Source organism: Ips typographus, linkage group LG4 (genome assembly GCF_016097725.1).
Source record: "Ips typographus isolate SLU linkage group LG4, UJ_Ityp_2.0, whole genome shotgun sequence".
Lineage (NCBI taxonomy): Eukaryota > Metazoa > Arthropoda > Insecta > Coleoptera > Curculionidae > Ips > Ips typographus.
Window position 1 is genome coordinate 4,106,984 of NC_138425.1, and position 16,985 is coordinate 4,123,968.

A 16,985-nucleotide genomic window follows, 5' to 3' on the forward strand; every position below is an offset into this window, starting at 1 on the left:
TAGAATGTGTTGGAATGATTGAGTTGGGAAATTGACCAGAAAGTCAAAATAGAAACTAACTGATAACAGCTAGAAGAGCGGAAGTTAATATGATTGGGATGGCTAATTGCCGAAAGAATTAATAAAAAGATTATCTGATAATAGAAGAGCGGACAAATGTGTTGTTATGATTGAGATTACTAATTGCCCAAATTTTTGAAAAGAAGACTAACTAGTAAGTAAAGAGCAGAGGAAGTGTTAAAATGATTGAGATGGCTAACTGTTCAAAATTTTCAAATAAAGAATAAATAAAAAACAGACAAAAATTTAAAGGTGTTAACTAATTTTGCCCTTTTAGACGTACCGTACTATTGCTGCATTAAGTACAGTTTTTGTGCATTTCCACAATTATTTTAATTTGAACTCAAAAAATGTATCAATTCGTACTAGAACTGAGAAAGAATGTAAATAATGTAACTAGGTGCGTGAGAGATGTATGTATATTCAAATATAATCAATATTACATCATACCAAAAACTAACACAAAAGTAAATAATAAATTAAAATTATTGCACACGCAACGTAAATTCAGTACTAGCTTAAATTTTTGGATCAGTCGGTTTCAATTTCACAAATTCTTCCGATAACTCCCAAAGTTTTTTCGCTTTAGACATATCCGACACTCCACGGTTGAGAGAACGCTCTTGACATTCCACAAAATATTTTCCGGTCACATTCTTGACCTCTTCTGAACAAGCTAGGAAAACCGATGTTTGACAACCTAATAATAAAGTTGAAGGTTAAATGTGGTTCGAAGGACCAAATGTTTTATATTTGCAAGCAGCAATACAAAAAAGTAGCGAACTTACCTTGCTCTGGACTTTTAAAGAAGCATTTTACAATCACTTTTAAGGGCCAATTAAGTGGTACCGGTACATTTCTCCAAATCCCACTGTCAATCAAACCAGGATGCAGGCAATTGGCCGTCACTCCAGATCCTTCTAATCTTCTAGCCAATTCCAAAGTGAAGGAGATATTGGCGTATTTCGAAGGATAGTAAATCCACGGTGGAAACCAGGAACTAGACGGGTTCAAATTGTTCAAATTCAACGATGTTAACTGGTACAATGACGAGGCTACCACCACAATACGAGAGGGAGCAGAACGTTTCAGCAAATCTGAAAAACTACGTAAGTTTTGGTGAATTTTGACTAAATTGATGAACTAACCAATAAGCAAGTGGGTAAGTAGGAAGGGACCAAAGTGATTGGTGGCCATGGTGAGTTCAAGTCCATCTTCAGTCTTGATGATTTTTTTCTCAGCAGTTCCAGCGTTGTGGATTAAAACGTCGAGACGCTGCTCAGTTCTTAAAATGTCTTCGGCAAATTCTCTGATTGATTTTTGTGTAGCTAGATCCAGTTTCTTGATGATTACGTTTTCGTTTTTTGTCAGTGTGACAATATCATCTGAAAAGGAGTGAACATTATTTCTGTTTAATCAATACAAATTAAATGGTTTACTTTGTGTTTAATGCAGATAGACTCTACATTGAACCAGAAAAATAACAACTCTTTGTTCTTAATTCGTTGTTTGAATATTTGTACATTAACTAGCATTTGAAGGCTTACCTCGAACTTTTTCAGCATTTTCTAAGTTTCTGCATGCCATAATAACTCTGGCTCCTCTAGTAGCAAGTTCTCTGGCTGTTTCCTTTCCTATGCCACCAGTAGCTCCAGTAACTATGACTGTTTTTCCGTTCATATTTACTTTTTCCCTATTTAACAACAATGAAAGTGTTAATATAACCTTCCCTTCCTCAATCAAAAGATAATTTTATAATTTGCTCTGTTGAGACTTTTCCCGATTCTTGTATAGAATTCTAGTTCAGTTTGATGCGAAAGTGTTTAAACTGTTATCAATAATATAATATATATAATATAATATAATATATATTTCGTCACACGTTTTAAGACTGATTTGCCTCGCTTTACCCCCATGTCTACAGAAAGAATGAAATGCCCATACAAAACCCCTTGAATTATTTAATTTTTTCTATTAAGCTAATGGAAGGGATGATCCATTTTCTAGAATTTACTCGGTTAAAAACAAATAAAAAAAGAATAACATCAACGCCATAACAATTTTATTTACGTAGCACATCAGAGTCATAAATTTTCCTCCTTAATCATATTTTAAAATCTACAAAAAAAACTACCATGGAAAAGTTCAACTAAGTTGAATCATCAACTTTAATGATGATGTTGCACTATAACGATATGACATTATGTTAAAGTTTTAACTTTATTATTCATTGCCAGTGACTTTTGTCTGATAAATCAGAAACTACATTAAATAAGTACAGTATAATTGCCATTCAATGCGTATTTTTCACATATAATTGCATAACTGTATCAAAATTACTGATGGTTATTTTGAATATGCTGTACTGTACTGTGTGTTTTAATACAGTAGAGATTGCAATATAGTCTTGAAAAACAAATATGACAGATTATATGGATATGGTATATGATGATAATAGAGTTTTAAAATTACTAATGATCAAAATGTACATGCTTAATAATTAATTTTAATTTAAAACTGAAAACACGTGTATGATGTGGTTTTTTGTTTTTTAATGAAATTATTATTGTGCTTAAAACAGTTGTTGGTTCATACAAAATACCACATGTTCAAAAACTTAATAACTACATTATTAAATGAATGGTAATAATTAAATATTGGTTTATTTATGAAAACAAATTTATAATGATTCTTTTTGCAAGGTACACTGTGGCAAAAAGACTTTGCTTTACAAAAAAAAATTTTGCTTTACATGTTAATGAGAGTATTACTGAAGTGTTTGTTAATTTTAAGTTTACTGTGTTACTTTGCTTCGCTGTAATAACAAAACAACTTTTTGGCGAAACTGAAGTATATTGCAAAACATGTATTAATTAACCATGATTGCAAATTTTTATTAATTTTAGCAACATTTTTACGTTTCCCTAATTAAAAATGTTAACTATATGCAAATATGTTCTTACCTGAAACGACGAAAACTAACAATGCAATATAACTTAAGGAGGGCAATAACAGTCAATTGTCCAAAAACGAAGAGCGTGATCAAGGCTTGAACTAGTGGGGTAATTTCGTATCCAAATATAATCATCCTGAAAAATAAACATTTAACTTATTTATACTACAAAAATAAAAAAATAATTTTTTTTAAAAATTTGGACACACATTTTGTATACAACTGCTTATTATGTAATACCTTCACCGCAACTTGACAGGCACTCATATTAATAAGCACAAATTAGCATTTAAACTTCTTCACAATATTAAACAAATTAAATTGTTAAAATTTTCTCTTCGTGCATGAACTCACCTAAGTCTACACTCACCAACAAAGTCTCCACTTACACAATAAACGAATATGACAGCAAATTATTGGAGATGCACCTTTATTTGAACTACTGATAATAAAAATTTTAATTATTGAAACACGACTTCGAAGGAAACCCCATTTAAGCCAACCGACGAGCAACAATAACCGGTTGACCAGCACTGAAAAATCGCTGACCTCCACCGCTTTGGTGAAGAACCGTTTCTCCGGCAGACAAAAGTGACTTTCACCTTCAAGTATTGTTGGTAGACGTACACGTTAAACAGTATTTAATTAGATCTTGGTGACTTTTGGAATTTTAGTGTCTACCTGAAGAAAATTTCATATTCTTGAGGTTGCTAAATTGGTTTTTAATCGAGCAATTTCAATAAATACTCATTAACTGTTTTAAGTAGTATTGACCAATTATGGTCATTTATTGGTTTATTTTAAAAATATTTAGCAGGATTTATACAAAGTGGTATTCATCACATTGAACTAAATAGGAAATTGTCTAAAACGACACTTCGTAGTCATTATGAAAAAAAAATTACTGCGCAAGCAACATTCCAACAAACAAAAATGTTTTCTCTGTTAATGCAAATTAGCATAAAAACGTCAATTTAGCAATGTATAACTGATTTTTAAAGGATATGTGTGTTATTGAATGTAGGGAATGCTATTCTTTGTAGCCATACATATTTCTTAATTTTGAATTGATCTTTATTGATTAGGTACCATTTGCGAACGATATATGGAATATGGAATATAAGAAAACGGTAGGTAATTGGTTGCAAATTAGTACCTTGTAAGACTAATCAAATAATTAGTTGAAGGTTTCTTTGATGAGGTACTTAGGTGTAATGATCAGGACTCGTACTAGAGGTTTGTAAAAATTCCCAAATAAGCACAAAAATAATCTATAAAACATATCTAGCTTAAACAATAATTTCAAATTTACACATCATACCTGTTTTCCTTTTAGCTTTCCAGTTAAAATTTGAAGCAAAAGCTTTTGGCTACGACCCAACTGAACACAAAATAATACTGATCAAAGTATACACCAATAATTGTATATTAATATAACTAATCGGTCACAAATATAATTACTTCTAGCAATAGCAAGTTGATTAATTGACTTTCGATTACATGTTGTCAACAACTTGTTTATTAATACAAATTTGTTAAAATAGAAAAAACCTACCTACAGAAAATATTATACTACACCAAGAAAACCTGTTGGATAATGTCAATTAAAAAGGGTCTACAGTAAACATACAGGACTCTGTCGCTGGATATGTTAAGCCATCTTAAAAGTATTATACTTACTTTACCTAACAAGTGCGGAAAATTCCAAATTCCTTGGCTTGTCTGCACCCTTCCGCCTTTCTCCACGTCTCTCAAAAGTTAAAAGAAATACTTGACTTTCAAAAGCGCCATGTATATGGCCCCCTGATTGCGCAACTTTTTTTTATTTAACCGACTCCGTATCCCTTACGGTTTTGGAGATCCCCATGCAATGCATATCTTTACCTTAGAAACACCCTGTAGATTCTTCATGAAAAAAATACTTTCTTATTTTCTCCCCGCACTTTAATTTTCGATATACAAAGGTTTCAAACATATATTTATGTGTGTTAAGTCTTTGGATCATATATCTTAAGATCTACAAGACTGAGCTTCTGTACACACAACACACAATATTTAACTATTTTATAATTTAATTAATAAATAAAACCCTAAATATAGTTAAAATATTTTATTACAAAAAAAACACAGTAATATTAACGACATAATATTTTATCAATAAACAAACAACCCAAAATTGTTACATACCGCTACATTCGCACTCTGATGCTGAACATAAGAGAAAAATCAAATTACTGAAATAGCATCATAATTTCCTATACAACTATGTACAACACTCATCGTTTAGTTCACTCACACATGTATTCGGTTACACTGTAAAATTAGTCTGGCTAACTGCTGAATTAATAGTTTACCAATTAAACAATTAAAGAAGAGAAAAAATCTGGGAGTAAAAAAACGACCTGCATTTTGTCTCTATAATTCCGCACTAATGCCGTAAAGATTGTTTTTAACTGTCAAAATCACACCACATCAAACATGCATGAGGCAATAAGGCAGATTAGAATAGTTTTCTATCTCAAAACTCTAGCTTATAAATAGATATAAATATACGCGGAAATAAAAAATTGTAATACGCGAGTTCAAAAATTTCATATTTTTGTGTATAGTGTAATAAAGTAAGTAAAAAATAACGCTTACTATTAGAAGTATAATAGAAAGTTGTAGTTATTGAAACGAAGTGGCTGTTTACCAAGGAGCTTCCCATTTTTGTCGGAATCGGCATCACATATTCTGCACTTCGCCTAAAAAATGGGAAAATCCATTAGTAAAAGTTACTAAGTTTTCAATTAAAATTTTATAATTCAAGAAGAAACTCAAACATCTATAATATTTTCAAAATTATATACATTTTTGAAAAGAGTTAGGAGAAAGTAAATACCATTCTTAAAATACTAGATTTATTTAGGAAAATTTAAAATTAGTGTGAACTTTCTGCATATCGAAATTTATCTCCAATAAATTGAATAACCCTGTAGATATTTTTCACCACTGCTACTAATGGGGTCTTCAACCAAAACATTTTTTTGGGGTAATTAGAAGTACACAGAATAATATTTGACACCTGTTTTTAAAAAACGGCAATGAAAAACCTTATTTGGTACACCATATATCTGTGACGTAGAAAGAGACATGCGCCCTTTCTGTTTATAGTGAGTTGAGTTTATAGTAATATCAATTTTAATCTAGCATGGATGAAAACAGTTCATGCTTATTTTATAGTGATGAGTGTTTAAAAAGTTAGCTTCTGCTGAAAAAAATGCCAATGTGTTGTTCAATCACATTCAAACAATAAGTAGCCCCAATAACATATTTTTATGAGAAAGGCCTGTGGAATAAGTAATTCGCGTTCTGACTCTAAATGTCCCTTACTACGTCATAGCATGCCCGGCTCGTTTTAAGCTTTTTATAGAATTACTAGCGATGTAATATTGAAGCGGAAGACGTAATAGCTCGTTTTAATGCACAAACTTTATATTTAAATCCTTAAATTCCGCTATGATGGTGTACAACCTGATTGAAAGTTGCTCATTTTGAGTTAAACGGAGGGTATTTTTTTTAAAATTAATTGGTTTGGTTAAATTTAAGCAGCATCACTTCAGTTTCATTACTTTTAATAATTAAATACTGAAATAAAGATTTTCACCTAAATAATAATAACTTAATAAATGCCCAAATTACAGAGTTAAAGGTTTATATTTTCTTAAAGCTGTTCAGCCAGCAAAACATTGTCCTTATTGCTTTAATTCCTACTCTGTGATGTACAAAATAAACCAAAAACATTTTCATTCTGCTGCCTCAACAACTTTAATTAATATACCGTGCGGCAACATTTACACTTCCACAAGAAAAAACTGAACTTTAACTAACCTATGAACTAGAAATTCACTTAGTTGCTATATACATTGTGTCTCTGATGTCACTTTGAGGATTTACCTGTTTCAGCTGTCTGATACTTTGGCTTCCCATGAGTGAAAGGCAGATATTTGTACTTAATCATATGCTGTAAACACAAAAAAATTTTTGCTAGAAAAGTCGTTATTTTAAACAAGACTGTAAACTCACCCTAATTTGTCTCTTCATCGTTATACAGAAGAGAGTGATGAAATACATTACTAAAATGGGCCAGAACACTGGTATGTTGAAGCACTCAAAGAAGGTACAAATGAGACCAATTATGGTGCTCTTGGTAACTGAGTACCAAAATTTGAACTCTGGTAGCCTTCTAATAAACGGCCTGAATTCCTCATTTGCTCTTGTAGGTAGTTCAGGACCCTCAGTTTCATCTTAAAGTATTAATTTCTTAATATTTATTGTAAACTAACAGAAGATTTGTTAATACAGTCAGTGGCACACATAGAAATGGATAATTATAAGAAATTAATTTTTGGAGAAAATGCACATCAAAAGCAACAATTTAGGCAAAGGAATTTAAACTATTTGGCAATTATAAAATGGAAAACGAACACAGTTTAGAATTCTGACGTTAAGGAACACTTTTATGCTTTCCTTACGTCACGTGACAGTGTTTCAAACAAAAAAAAAGCAATTTTAAAACTGAATTAAACACAGTTTTTCATAAAATCATACAAATATTCAGGGACTAAACTATACGTTGACTCAACTTGGAAAAATTAGAAATCAAATTTTTCTAGTTCTGACGTTATTTAGGGCGTGTCAAACCAGGTGTCTAAACTAACATAAACTCATGGACCAATTAATTAATTGCATTTATTGACTAAACTTTTTCTGAAAAATTATTAAACCTAAAAGTGCGTTTTATGTGTAAAAACTAACTTGACAGTTTTGATGTTAAGGCGTGAATACTTATTTGAAAAATTACTAAAACCAAAAAACGCGCTTTATACCTTCACAAAGCTAATTTTGACATTTTAATTCTGTAATATTAACTGTCAAACAGAACCATAGATTGTCATGCATTCATTGCATTTTTTGACAAATTTTTGAACTATCAAAACCAAAAATTACGGTTTATACCTCCATGAAGCTATTTTTGACAGTTTTCACATTTAGGACAGGCTGGGGCGGGGTTCGCTAATTATTCAAAAGTTCCAACAGTCAAACATACCCTCATGGAGATATTAAGTGAACTTACTGACTAATACGGCCATGCTAATTAACCGATTTAAATTAAATTTTCGGAATTTCTAAATAAAATAAGACAAAAAAAAGTAAAATTTTTATTAAGGTTTAACTGTGACTGTGTAAGTGTTACAGTCTAATACCGATTCAGCTCACCATAGCTTGAAAATACGTTTTTTAATACTTAAATGCCATAAAAAACACCATACGAAAGTACAGATATAAAAAAGGTCACGTGAATTCTAACGTCATTCACTATTCACGCTCACGTGATCCGAGTCAATTTCTCAGCTTAACCACGTAAATAGATGTTGTGCCTGTCAAAATTGACTGACCTTAACTAAATCCATCATTTTGGTTAGGTTAGATAAGAAATTTATTTATTTAGAATGTCTGAGAAAATACATAATTCCGCCATTTTGCCATAATTGCCTGACTTAGGGTAAGGTAATTTGGCAACATTAGAGTCGTTGAAACGTATTTACTAGTGAATTGCGCTTTAGAGACTACGCAAATGATATTTATGTCATTTTTAGGGCACTGTGATTAATAATTTTGTTTTGACATTTTAGGTCGTTAGCGTCAGAACTGTTAAGTTTCGCTATAAATATCATGTGCAAAGTGATTCATCCGAGCGATAGAACTAAAATTATGAATTGTTAATTATTTCGCGTCACAGCTGCGTGATTTTTGGCAGCTGTCAGGTGACGTAAGAAACATACCAGTGTCAATTAGACTCACAAATGACCAATTTAGATTTAAGGCCTGTATTGAGGTGTAAATACAAGCTACAACGGTTTTGCATTTGATAGTTTCATGTCACTGCTGAATGAGTGTTATAATATACATATAAGTGACACCAGACCAAGAAGCCACGTTGTGAAGTGTCATCAAGTGTCAAATTTAACTCCACAGAATTACGAAGAACAATTTACGGCATGATTCCTCAAAGAGACGCGACTATTTGACATTTTACAGTTTCACGGCACTGTTTAATGAGTTTTCACAGCTGTCAGGTGACTATAAGCCTAATCATTAAACGTCGTAGCTAGTTCAGTTCGTTAAAGTGGCTCACGTTTTTCCAACCACAAGAATTAAAAGCTTTTTGAGCTTTTCGACGTTGCCAAAATGACTGAATCACGAGTTTGGCCTTTAGCAACGTTGATTTGAATGTAATTTTCAAGCTTTTCCCTGTGGAAAAGGTTTTAGTCTGAAAAGCTGACGTTTTTTTCGGTTTGGGGTGAGTTTAGAACGCCAAAAGCCCTCGTCCAAAATTCCATTGCTTGAATTGTTGCACAGCCATACTTTTCATGTTTTGATTTTGTTAAAAAACATTGTATTTATTTACAATTGACAAAAAGAAAAGTAAGAGAATACTCTCGGTAAAATACTGAGAATTTAAGAAACAAAAAAGTATTCAAAATTGTGAGAACATTCGTAAATAAAAATTCTGTTTTCCGTAAATTCTTCGTGAAGAAAACACATTTTCTAAAAGTGAAAAATCTGGATATCAAGATTTGAGATTAAACTTTGATTTTTTTTTACCACTAACTGTACCTAAGAAAACAGTATAATTAATTTCTCTTACCATCAAGATCCATTCCTGGATCAATTTTTGGTGTTAAGAAAGCTATGAATAAATTTAGGTGGTATATTCCTAATGCATATGTGACTATGTACCATCCCTAAAAAACAAAAAAAAAACCCACTAACAATAAATCATACAAAGCCATAAAATCGTTAATTAGATTTTTAGTTATCTACTCAAAAACACAGGTTAAGTAAAGCTCAATTAAAATTCAGAAATATGGGAAAAAAACATAAAAACCACTTAAATCATGCATATTAGAAAACTGCATTCACATTCAAATATGTTATGATTTTATGTCACAAGTTTTAGTTTAGTATTAGGGGGATCCATCCCATAATAATAAATAACAGTTAGGAGAAATTTATTCCATATTAAAACTCTTTGAAAAAAATATCAGTTCAATTTTGTTAATCCATAAATAAACTCTCACTCTACTTTTTCTAGCATAAAACAAACACTAAAACATATTTACATCTACTTAAAAAAATAATTTATGGGATGGAATTTTTGATCATAAACTTGTACCTTGGAACATGATAACTCGAAATAACCTGCGTCAAATTTAACTTAACAAAGAAAGTATAAAATACCTGAGCTAGAACAATACGGGCCATAAACCCTAAGATCAAAAAAATTGCAAAAAGCCATCGCACTTTCCGCCAAGGTACAGTCTTGTCCAAAAGGGTTTGGTAGCTCTACAACACAGAAAAAAACACTCAAAAAAAGTTACCTGTGTCAAAACGACACGCAGTGCAAATAAAATTAGGAGGACTCCAGTTGCCATCCAACGGATCTGGCTATAAGGTGTCCATTTGTCTAAAGTTGCCTGATATATCTACAGGTATAGAAATATATAAAAATTGCTCAATTATACCACTATGTAATAAAGTTTTGTCTTTATTTTTGCCCCACAAATCTAGTCTGTGATGTTTATAGAAAAATATAAGAAAATAACTTATACATTGTCTTAAGTAATGACTTAAGTGTTAGAAGTCACACTTAAGACCTTAATCAAGTTTTTTAATTTACCTACACATTTTATATTGAAAATGCACACATAAACACTGATTTAATATTCTATAATATATTCTTTAATAGTCTCTTTAGAATAAAATGCCTGAAAAAAATACCTAGAAAAGATATTTCAAATACATACTTCAAAATTAATTATTGAAGAAAGAAATAATCAATTGTATTGTATTTTTCTGTCAGTAGCTCAAAGTACAGTATAGATTTATATGTAAATGCCAGAGTAAATGTATTTTAGTGACTCAAAAATAATGACAAAATTTTATACCATACAGTTAGTTCATTCTTTATGACCAAAATTGTTCATGTAAGTACTTGCTGTGATGTCAAAATGTGAAAATCACCCTAAATATCCACTTTTGTGGATACCAACTTTGCAAAAATGGGGACACAAAGGTACTACTCACAAATAGTACAAAAACAACTATGAAAACAGTAAATATGTTAATGTTTAAAATTTAACAATTTATTGTAACAATTATATATTATCTACTGTAACAATTTTAAAGGCTGTATATTATTGTACTGTAAAAGTATAAACATAAGGAGTCTTGTTTTCGGTAAGCTTTCTTTTAAAGTGTAAAAACAAAAACTTTAAATGCTACTGCTAGTCAAATTATAGTAAAACTATTTCAGTTTGTACATAGCTTTTTAAATCATAGATTTGTGTGGCAAAACATCTAAAAACATCACTCATAAAGTAGCAAATCAATGGTCTCAGATAACAATTTGCACTTGTTAGCAAGTTTTGTATAGGTTGAATCAACAGTCGTTCATAAAGTTAATAAATCGTGGTTTTACCTGTGAAAATCTATTATAAACTTGAGAAACTTTGCTTTTGCTTCCCCCTGAGCCTCCTAATAGTTCTTCATCCATGTCTAGTTTAGGGCTGTTATAGTGTTGTGTACACAAATACAAGCCTGAAATTAAGGTAGCTGAATGTTGGAGTGGTACTGAATATGCCTAAGAACTTGTACTTTAAATTAGAAACCCCTGAAATTGGTAATTTAACAGTTTTTACAACTTTTTTAACTAATATTCATTTTTGGACACGTCTATCTATGAGCCTACCTACAATGTAAAATGTGACAATGGCATCTGTCATCTGTCAATTAACTATCAAAAGGACAAACCCAGGGCCACATTTCTTTTCACGCTCCATGGTTGGAGCAGATCTTATGTGACGTCACGATGACGTAATTTAGCAAATTCATAATGGGACCAACCGTCAAATTACGCAATTTTGACGTCACATTCGGTCTACTCGTTCCATGGAGCGCAAAAACATCCCTACATATGCCTCTTAAATTTTGACAGCAAACTGTCACGTGTCATTGTCATATATGACATTGTCTCTTGTCCTGTGGCCCTGTGGTATTATTAGAGAAAAATATTAGGACATTTGTGCTTCTCCTCGTTCCTCGTTGTCCTGTCAATATCAACAAAAACAACAGTTTTGATTGCTTTTACTAACATATTAACACAGATTTTCAAAAATCCTTTGAAGCGTTTGTCTTAACATAAACTGGACGTTCGATATTAGAATGGATACGTACGAAAGTGTTGTGTTAGTTAAACCTGAAGTTTATGTGTTCAATATACCTCCCAGATACACAAATCGTGGTTATCGGTAAGTACTTGCCGCCTACTTCCACTGAGAGTTATTTCCGATATCATATATCAGTGGTTTCTAAAATTGCATGCTTGTCCAGGGCTGCTGATTGGAACTTAGCTGAGCCCCAATGGACTGGTCGAATGAGACTTATTTCTAAAGGAAGTGAGTTGGCTATTAAACTGGAGGACAAGAACACAGGAGAGTTATTTGCTAAGTGTCCTATTGAGGCTTACCCAGGAGTGGCTATTGAATCAGTTACTGATTCTTCAAGATATTTTGTGTTGAGAATTCAAGATGACAATGGTGAGTTTTCTTAACTTTGTGTTAACTTACTGTTGACAAAATTATGGGTAATGTGTGTGTTATTGTTTTCCATGTATGTGTGAGAAGTGTTGCAACAGTAAAATTTATATAATTTGGCCTTGGGCTACTATTACTGTTTTCTAATTGATTAGTAGGCAATATCAGTTAAAAAGCAGTCATCAGAACCAAGTCTATTTAAGAGAAATACTGGATACTGGGTTATACTGCTACACAAATCTAATTTCTTTTTAAAATTGGTAAAAACAGCAACTAGCAATCATTTTAAGTGTCATCTATGATCTAAGTATGTGAAATGGTTATTAGTCAACTTCTAAGAATATTGAAAAATTATGATAATTGTACCTACATCCATTTAAATAAATGATGAGCAGTGTCATAAATGTGATTTTTTGGGATCTTTGGCTTCTTCTTAGAATACCAAAAGAATATTGGGATTCTGATAAGAAAATAGCAACAAAAGCTATGGTTTTAAGCTTCTTAAACCAGTTAAAAACTGTTCCCCAATGTGTAAATATGTTTAACATAATATGGAGAGACTTGTAAAAAAATGGCCATAAATTAAATAGTTATAACTTATAACTATTTCTTTTGCTGACAAGTACTTTTTGATTTTCTCAAAAATTAAAATAAAAAATAATGATATATTATACTCTTATAACCTAAAAATGCCTTATTGGTTTTTTTCTTGTAGGTGACTATTTTTTTTATATTCTTTTTTACTTTACTACTACCCCTATGCATATTTCATCAACAATGTGCTCCCCTTTATATGATTATTTTAATAAAAAAACAGCACACTTTACTTCAAAACACATAAAAATGTCTCTATAATTTGCTGAGCTGTAGCTACAACAGCTTATTTTATAAAAAAATGAATGATATCACTATAGTAAGTACAAATGGATATTTTCTTGTAGAAAGGAATTAACCCACAATGACAGGATTTCTATTATTATTCCATAAAATTGTCTAACTAGCCAGGGTCTTTTAAGACATTTTATTAGCATGTAGGAACTAATTTTTGAGTTAACATTGATTTAAATTTGTTTTCATAAGGAATTGAATCTTATAAAAAAATTATAAATTAATTATTAATATAGGTAGGTATACTAAACTCACATAAAACAAAAGACTGTACTGAAATGTCATACACTTTTTGTGGATGCAGTTGTAAACTTTGGATTTCAAAGCAAAAATTGAAAATATCACTTATATATTATACAATCTTTTGATTAAAATTATTTTCAGCATTCTTGCAGTACAGGGTCACATGTAAACTTTTGTTAATTATTGTCCTATAACCCCATTAAATGTTTTCCATTTTGTCAAACACTAAAAAAATGTTACACATTTAGTGTTTTGATTTATCTCCTTAGAATTACTAAAATTAGTCATAGTATTCCGAAGATACAGAGTAATTTATAAAAAAGTATGTCTGTTTCGAGAAAACATGTCCTGAAATATCAACCAAACACATTATATGACACAAAAAAATGTTCTAAAATTACCCTAACTATTAAATGCACTCAAGAGAAATTCAAGAAAATTACACCATCTTTTTCTTTACTCTGCATATCAGTGAATCAATCTCTGCAAGTCTAAATGAATTCCTAGCTCCAATTCCACAAAAGTCTTTTAAAACCGTTTTTATTCATTAAATTTGGCTGAGGGTTTTCAGAGATAAATGACGGTTGAAATTTGACAAAAATTTATCTGTATCAATCTTGTGAGCAGTTTATAATTAAAACATTGACAACAAAGCTTTGCTATCCTTTCATTACTAATTAGTAATTATTTTTATAATTTTACACCAACTGACTTAAAAGGAGTATAAACATTATGGTTTATGTTTTTTTTTTGGTACTCAGGCAGGACTGCCTATATTGGTCTTGGTTTTGGTGACAGATCTGACTCATTTGACCTAAATGTCGCGCTACAAGACCACTTTAAGTGGCTGAAAAAGGAAAAACAAATTAGTGAAGAGCCGGCTAGTGGTCCATCTTTAGACCTTGGATTCAAGGAAGGAGAAACTATTAAAATTAACATGAAAATAACTGTAAGCTTTATAAAAATTTTTTTTATGAACTATATAGTATATACCTAAATGAAACAGAAAAAGGATGGGAATGATAATTCTAAACCCAGGAGCAAACCTGAAGTAGCGGGAGGTTTGGGGTTGTTACCTCCTCCTCCAAGTAATAAATTGCCTGCCCCTCCAGGTAGTTCTCCAGCAGGTTCACCTTCCCATGCTCCTAAAACAGAGACAGCAACTGGAGATTCTTGGGGCGAATTTGCCTCTGCCCAAACCAGGTTAGTAGCTTTTGAGTAAAACCTTTTATTTCACTGTTTAACATTAGTTAAACCAATATTGTTACACAACACTGACAGAAATGTGTGTTTTAGTGGGTCAGCGCCGCCTCAGTCTAGTCCTAACACAAATTGGGTGCAGTTTTAGTTGAACTATAATTGTGATAATTTGTTTAAATGTGGTTAGATTGGTTTTTAGTATTAGTTGGAACTTAACAAGATTTATCATTAATTAGGTGTTATAACAATATTATGAAAGTTACTATATGAGTTGAAATTCTATGGGTGTATGGTAAGTTTGGAGCTCAAACAGTATTTGTGGATCTGGATTTGACGCTTATAAACACATTATTTAGGTTCAGAGGTCAGAAAAGTAACACAAATTTACACACCATACAAAGTAAGTTCTTATTGAAAAACGTCTAAAATCCAGAGGCTATGTTTTTGTTTTACTAGGATAAGGTCATAACCTGTCATTGAGTGTATAATGATCTGTAGAATTAACGCATTAATTCTAATAATTAGATTAGTTCACTTATAAGAAATAATATATTAAGCTTATTTGTATTTTTGATTCATGTAGATATATTTATCTACCATTACTGCGTTGTTTTACGCGACTTATTACATATATCTGCGAGCAAGAAAAATGCTATAGATTACACACCCAAAATGTGTAAAGTTGTCGTTTTTGTGTATGTATATGACAAATGAAGTACATAAACAGGTGTTGAATTTTTAAATATGCAAATATTAAAGGTTAATCAGGAAATGTACTTAGCTATATTAAGCTAAAACCGTTCTAGCACATTGCGTTTCTCTATAGTCTTCAACCAGTTTTTACCTTGTTTATTACATTCCGCGTTTTTTTTTTAAATAAAAGATATCTATGTGTTAATTCTGATATTTATTTTGATATTATCCTTTTGTTTTTAGTACTCTCGTCAATATGAGAATGTTTTTGGTCATCCTAATCCATCCTTTTTATAGAGTACATACCTTAAAAAAATAAAATAAACTGCTCAGGGGATCACAAAATTTTTGGTCATTTTCAACACCTTTCTTTAAAAACCTGAAAACTAAGAACTCTAAAAGAAGTAAGCACCAGGAGGACATAAATATTAGAAAACTTTCTTTTTTCCTATATCTTATATTAATAGGAAACTATCACAATAATTTCATAATCCTTGAGTTTGGTAACTACACTGACGGATTAAATTAGCGCAGCACCTGCAGATCTTCAAAATTTTTATTAAAACTAAAAACGTCGTTTTCCAAAACAAAGATATATTTCGAAAAGTAAAAAATACAAGTAACTAATGATCAGTAAATCAGATTTTTAGTACAAATGTGAGAATAACAAAAGTCCGTATGGGCGTCCAATGAAATGCCACCCCAAAACATTATTGAGCAACTCAAAAAAAGCCAATTGAGAAATCATACATGCTTGGTACGGCTACTATATCTTTCTCCTAATCTTTTCCAGATAAAACTTTGCCCCTCGGATGATTTTAAGCTCACTCTGACTTCATCAGCAAACAAAACTCCCAGTATTTAAAAAAAAATAAATATGAAAAACTTGATAGACACAAATAATGAGGAAATAATGAAAATGGTGCAAAATAAGTAAAGACTTGTACTGGAATTGGAATGATCAGAAAAGAACCAAAAACATTTTGTTTTTGTTCAAGTTCACATCGGTTATTATGGTTATGTTATTAACCACCCTACTTAGGAAATCAACATATGATCTATAATGTATAAGTGGTGCGCTAATTTTGTCCATCCAGTGTAAGTTATGACATAATAAGATATGCTTAAATTACTCCGGCTACCAAATACAGTGGGTTGAAATTTGCAGAACATTTTTTATGTCTTTTATAACCAAGAACTAATTTGTATTCTGGTCCTCATTCCTAGTCAAACAGCTTTGATGATTTACTTGATGCCTCAATAACTTAGGGTTAAGTTCTGAGTGTAGGCGGCGCTTTCATTTTCTTTTC

The 16,985-nt window shown here is 31.2% G+C and overlaps 3 protein-coding genes across 10 annotated transcripts; 1 reads left to right on the top strand and 2 right to left on the bottom strand.

The window, feature by feature from the left end:
* Positions 1-461: 461 nt before the first annotated feature.
* On the bottom strand, positions 462-4,490 carry LOC145728651 (retinol dehydrogenase 14). Of its 3 annotated transcripts, none has more exons than XM_081979053.1 (6): positions 4,335-4,490; positions 3,024-3,149; positions 1,608-1,753; positions 1,209-1,445; positions 849-1,157; positions 462-760 (listed from the first exon to the last, which is right to left on the bottom strand). In XM_081979053.1, exons 2-6 carry the CDS (start codon positions 3,146-3,148, stop codon positions 579-581), a joined length of 999 nt encoding a protein of 332 aa, XP_081835179.1. In that variant the 5' UTR covers position 3,149; positions 4,335-4,490; the 3' UTR covers positions 462-578. The 3 variants fall into 3 exon arrangements, with proteins under 3 accessions (XP_081835179.1, XP_081835180.1, XP_081835178.1); XM_081979054.1 differs by lacking the exon at positions 4,335-4,490 and adding an exon at positions 3,384-3,769; XM_081979052.1 differs by lacking the exon at positions 4,335-4,490 and adding an exon at positions 3,368-3,769.
* Positions 4,491-5,108: 618 nt separating this feature from the next.
* On the bottom strand, positions 5,109-11,856 carry LOC145728653 (protein RER1). Of its 6 annotated transcripts, none has more exons than XM_081979057.1 (7): positions 11,808-11,856; positions 11,538-11,656; positions 10,298-10,402; positions 9,705-9,801; positions 7,079-7,299; positions 6,950-7,016; positions 5,109-5,757 (listed from the first exon to the last, which is right to left on the bottom strand). In XM_081979057.1, exons 1-7 carry the CDS (start codon positions 11,839-11,841, stop codon positions 5,738-5,740), a joined length of 663 nt encoding a protein of 220 aa, XP_081835183.1. In that variant the 5' UTR covers positions 11,842-11,856; the 3' UTR covers positions 5,109-5,737. The 6 variants fall into 6 exon arrangements, with proteins under 6 accessions (XP_081835183.1, XP_081835185.1, XP_081835184.1 ...); XM_081979059.1 differs by having other exon boundaries at positions 6,884-7,016; XM_081979058.1 differs by lacking the exon at positions 10,298-10,402 and adding an exon at positions 10,438-10,542.
* A 240-nt stretch (positions 11,857-12,096) lies between these two features.
* LOC145728652 (NECAP-like protein CG9132) lies at positions 12,097-15,880 on the top strand. Its single transcript, XM_081979055.1, has 5 exons — positions 12,097-12,366; positions 12,449-12,654; positions 14,544-14,731; positions 14,789-14,985; positions 15,079-15,880. Exons 1-5 carry the CDS (start codon positions 12,281-12,283, stop codon positions 15,128-15,130), a joined length of 729 nt encoding a protein of 242 aa, XP_081835181.1. The 5' UTR covers positions 12,097-12,280; the 3' UTR covers positions 15,131-15,880.
* The last annotated feature ends 1,105 nt before the right edge of the window (positions 15,881-16,985 follow it).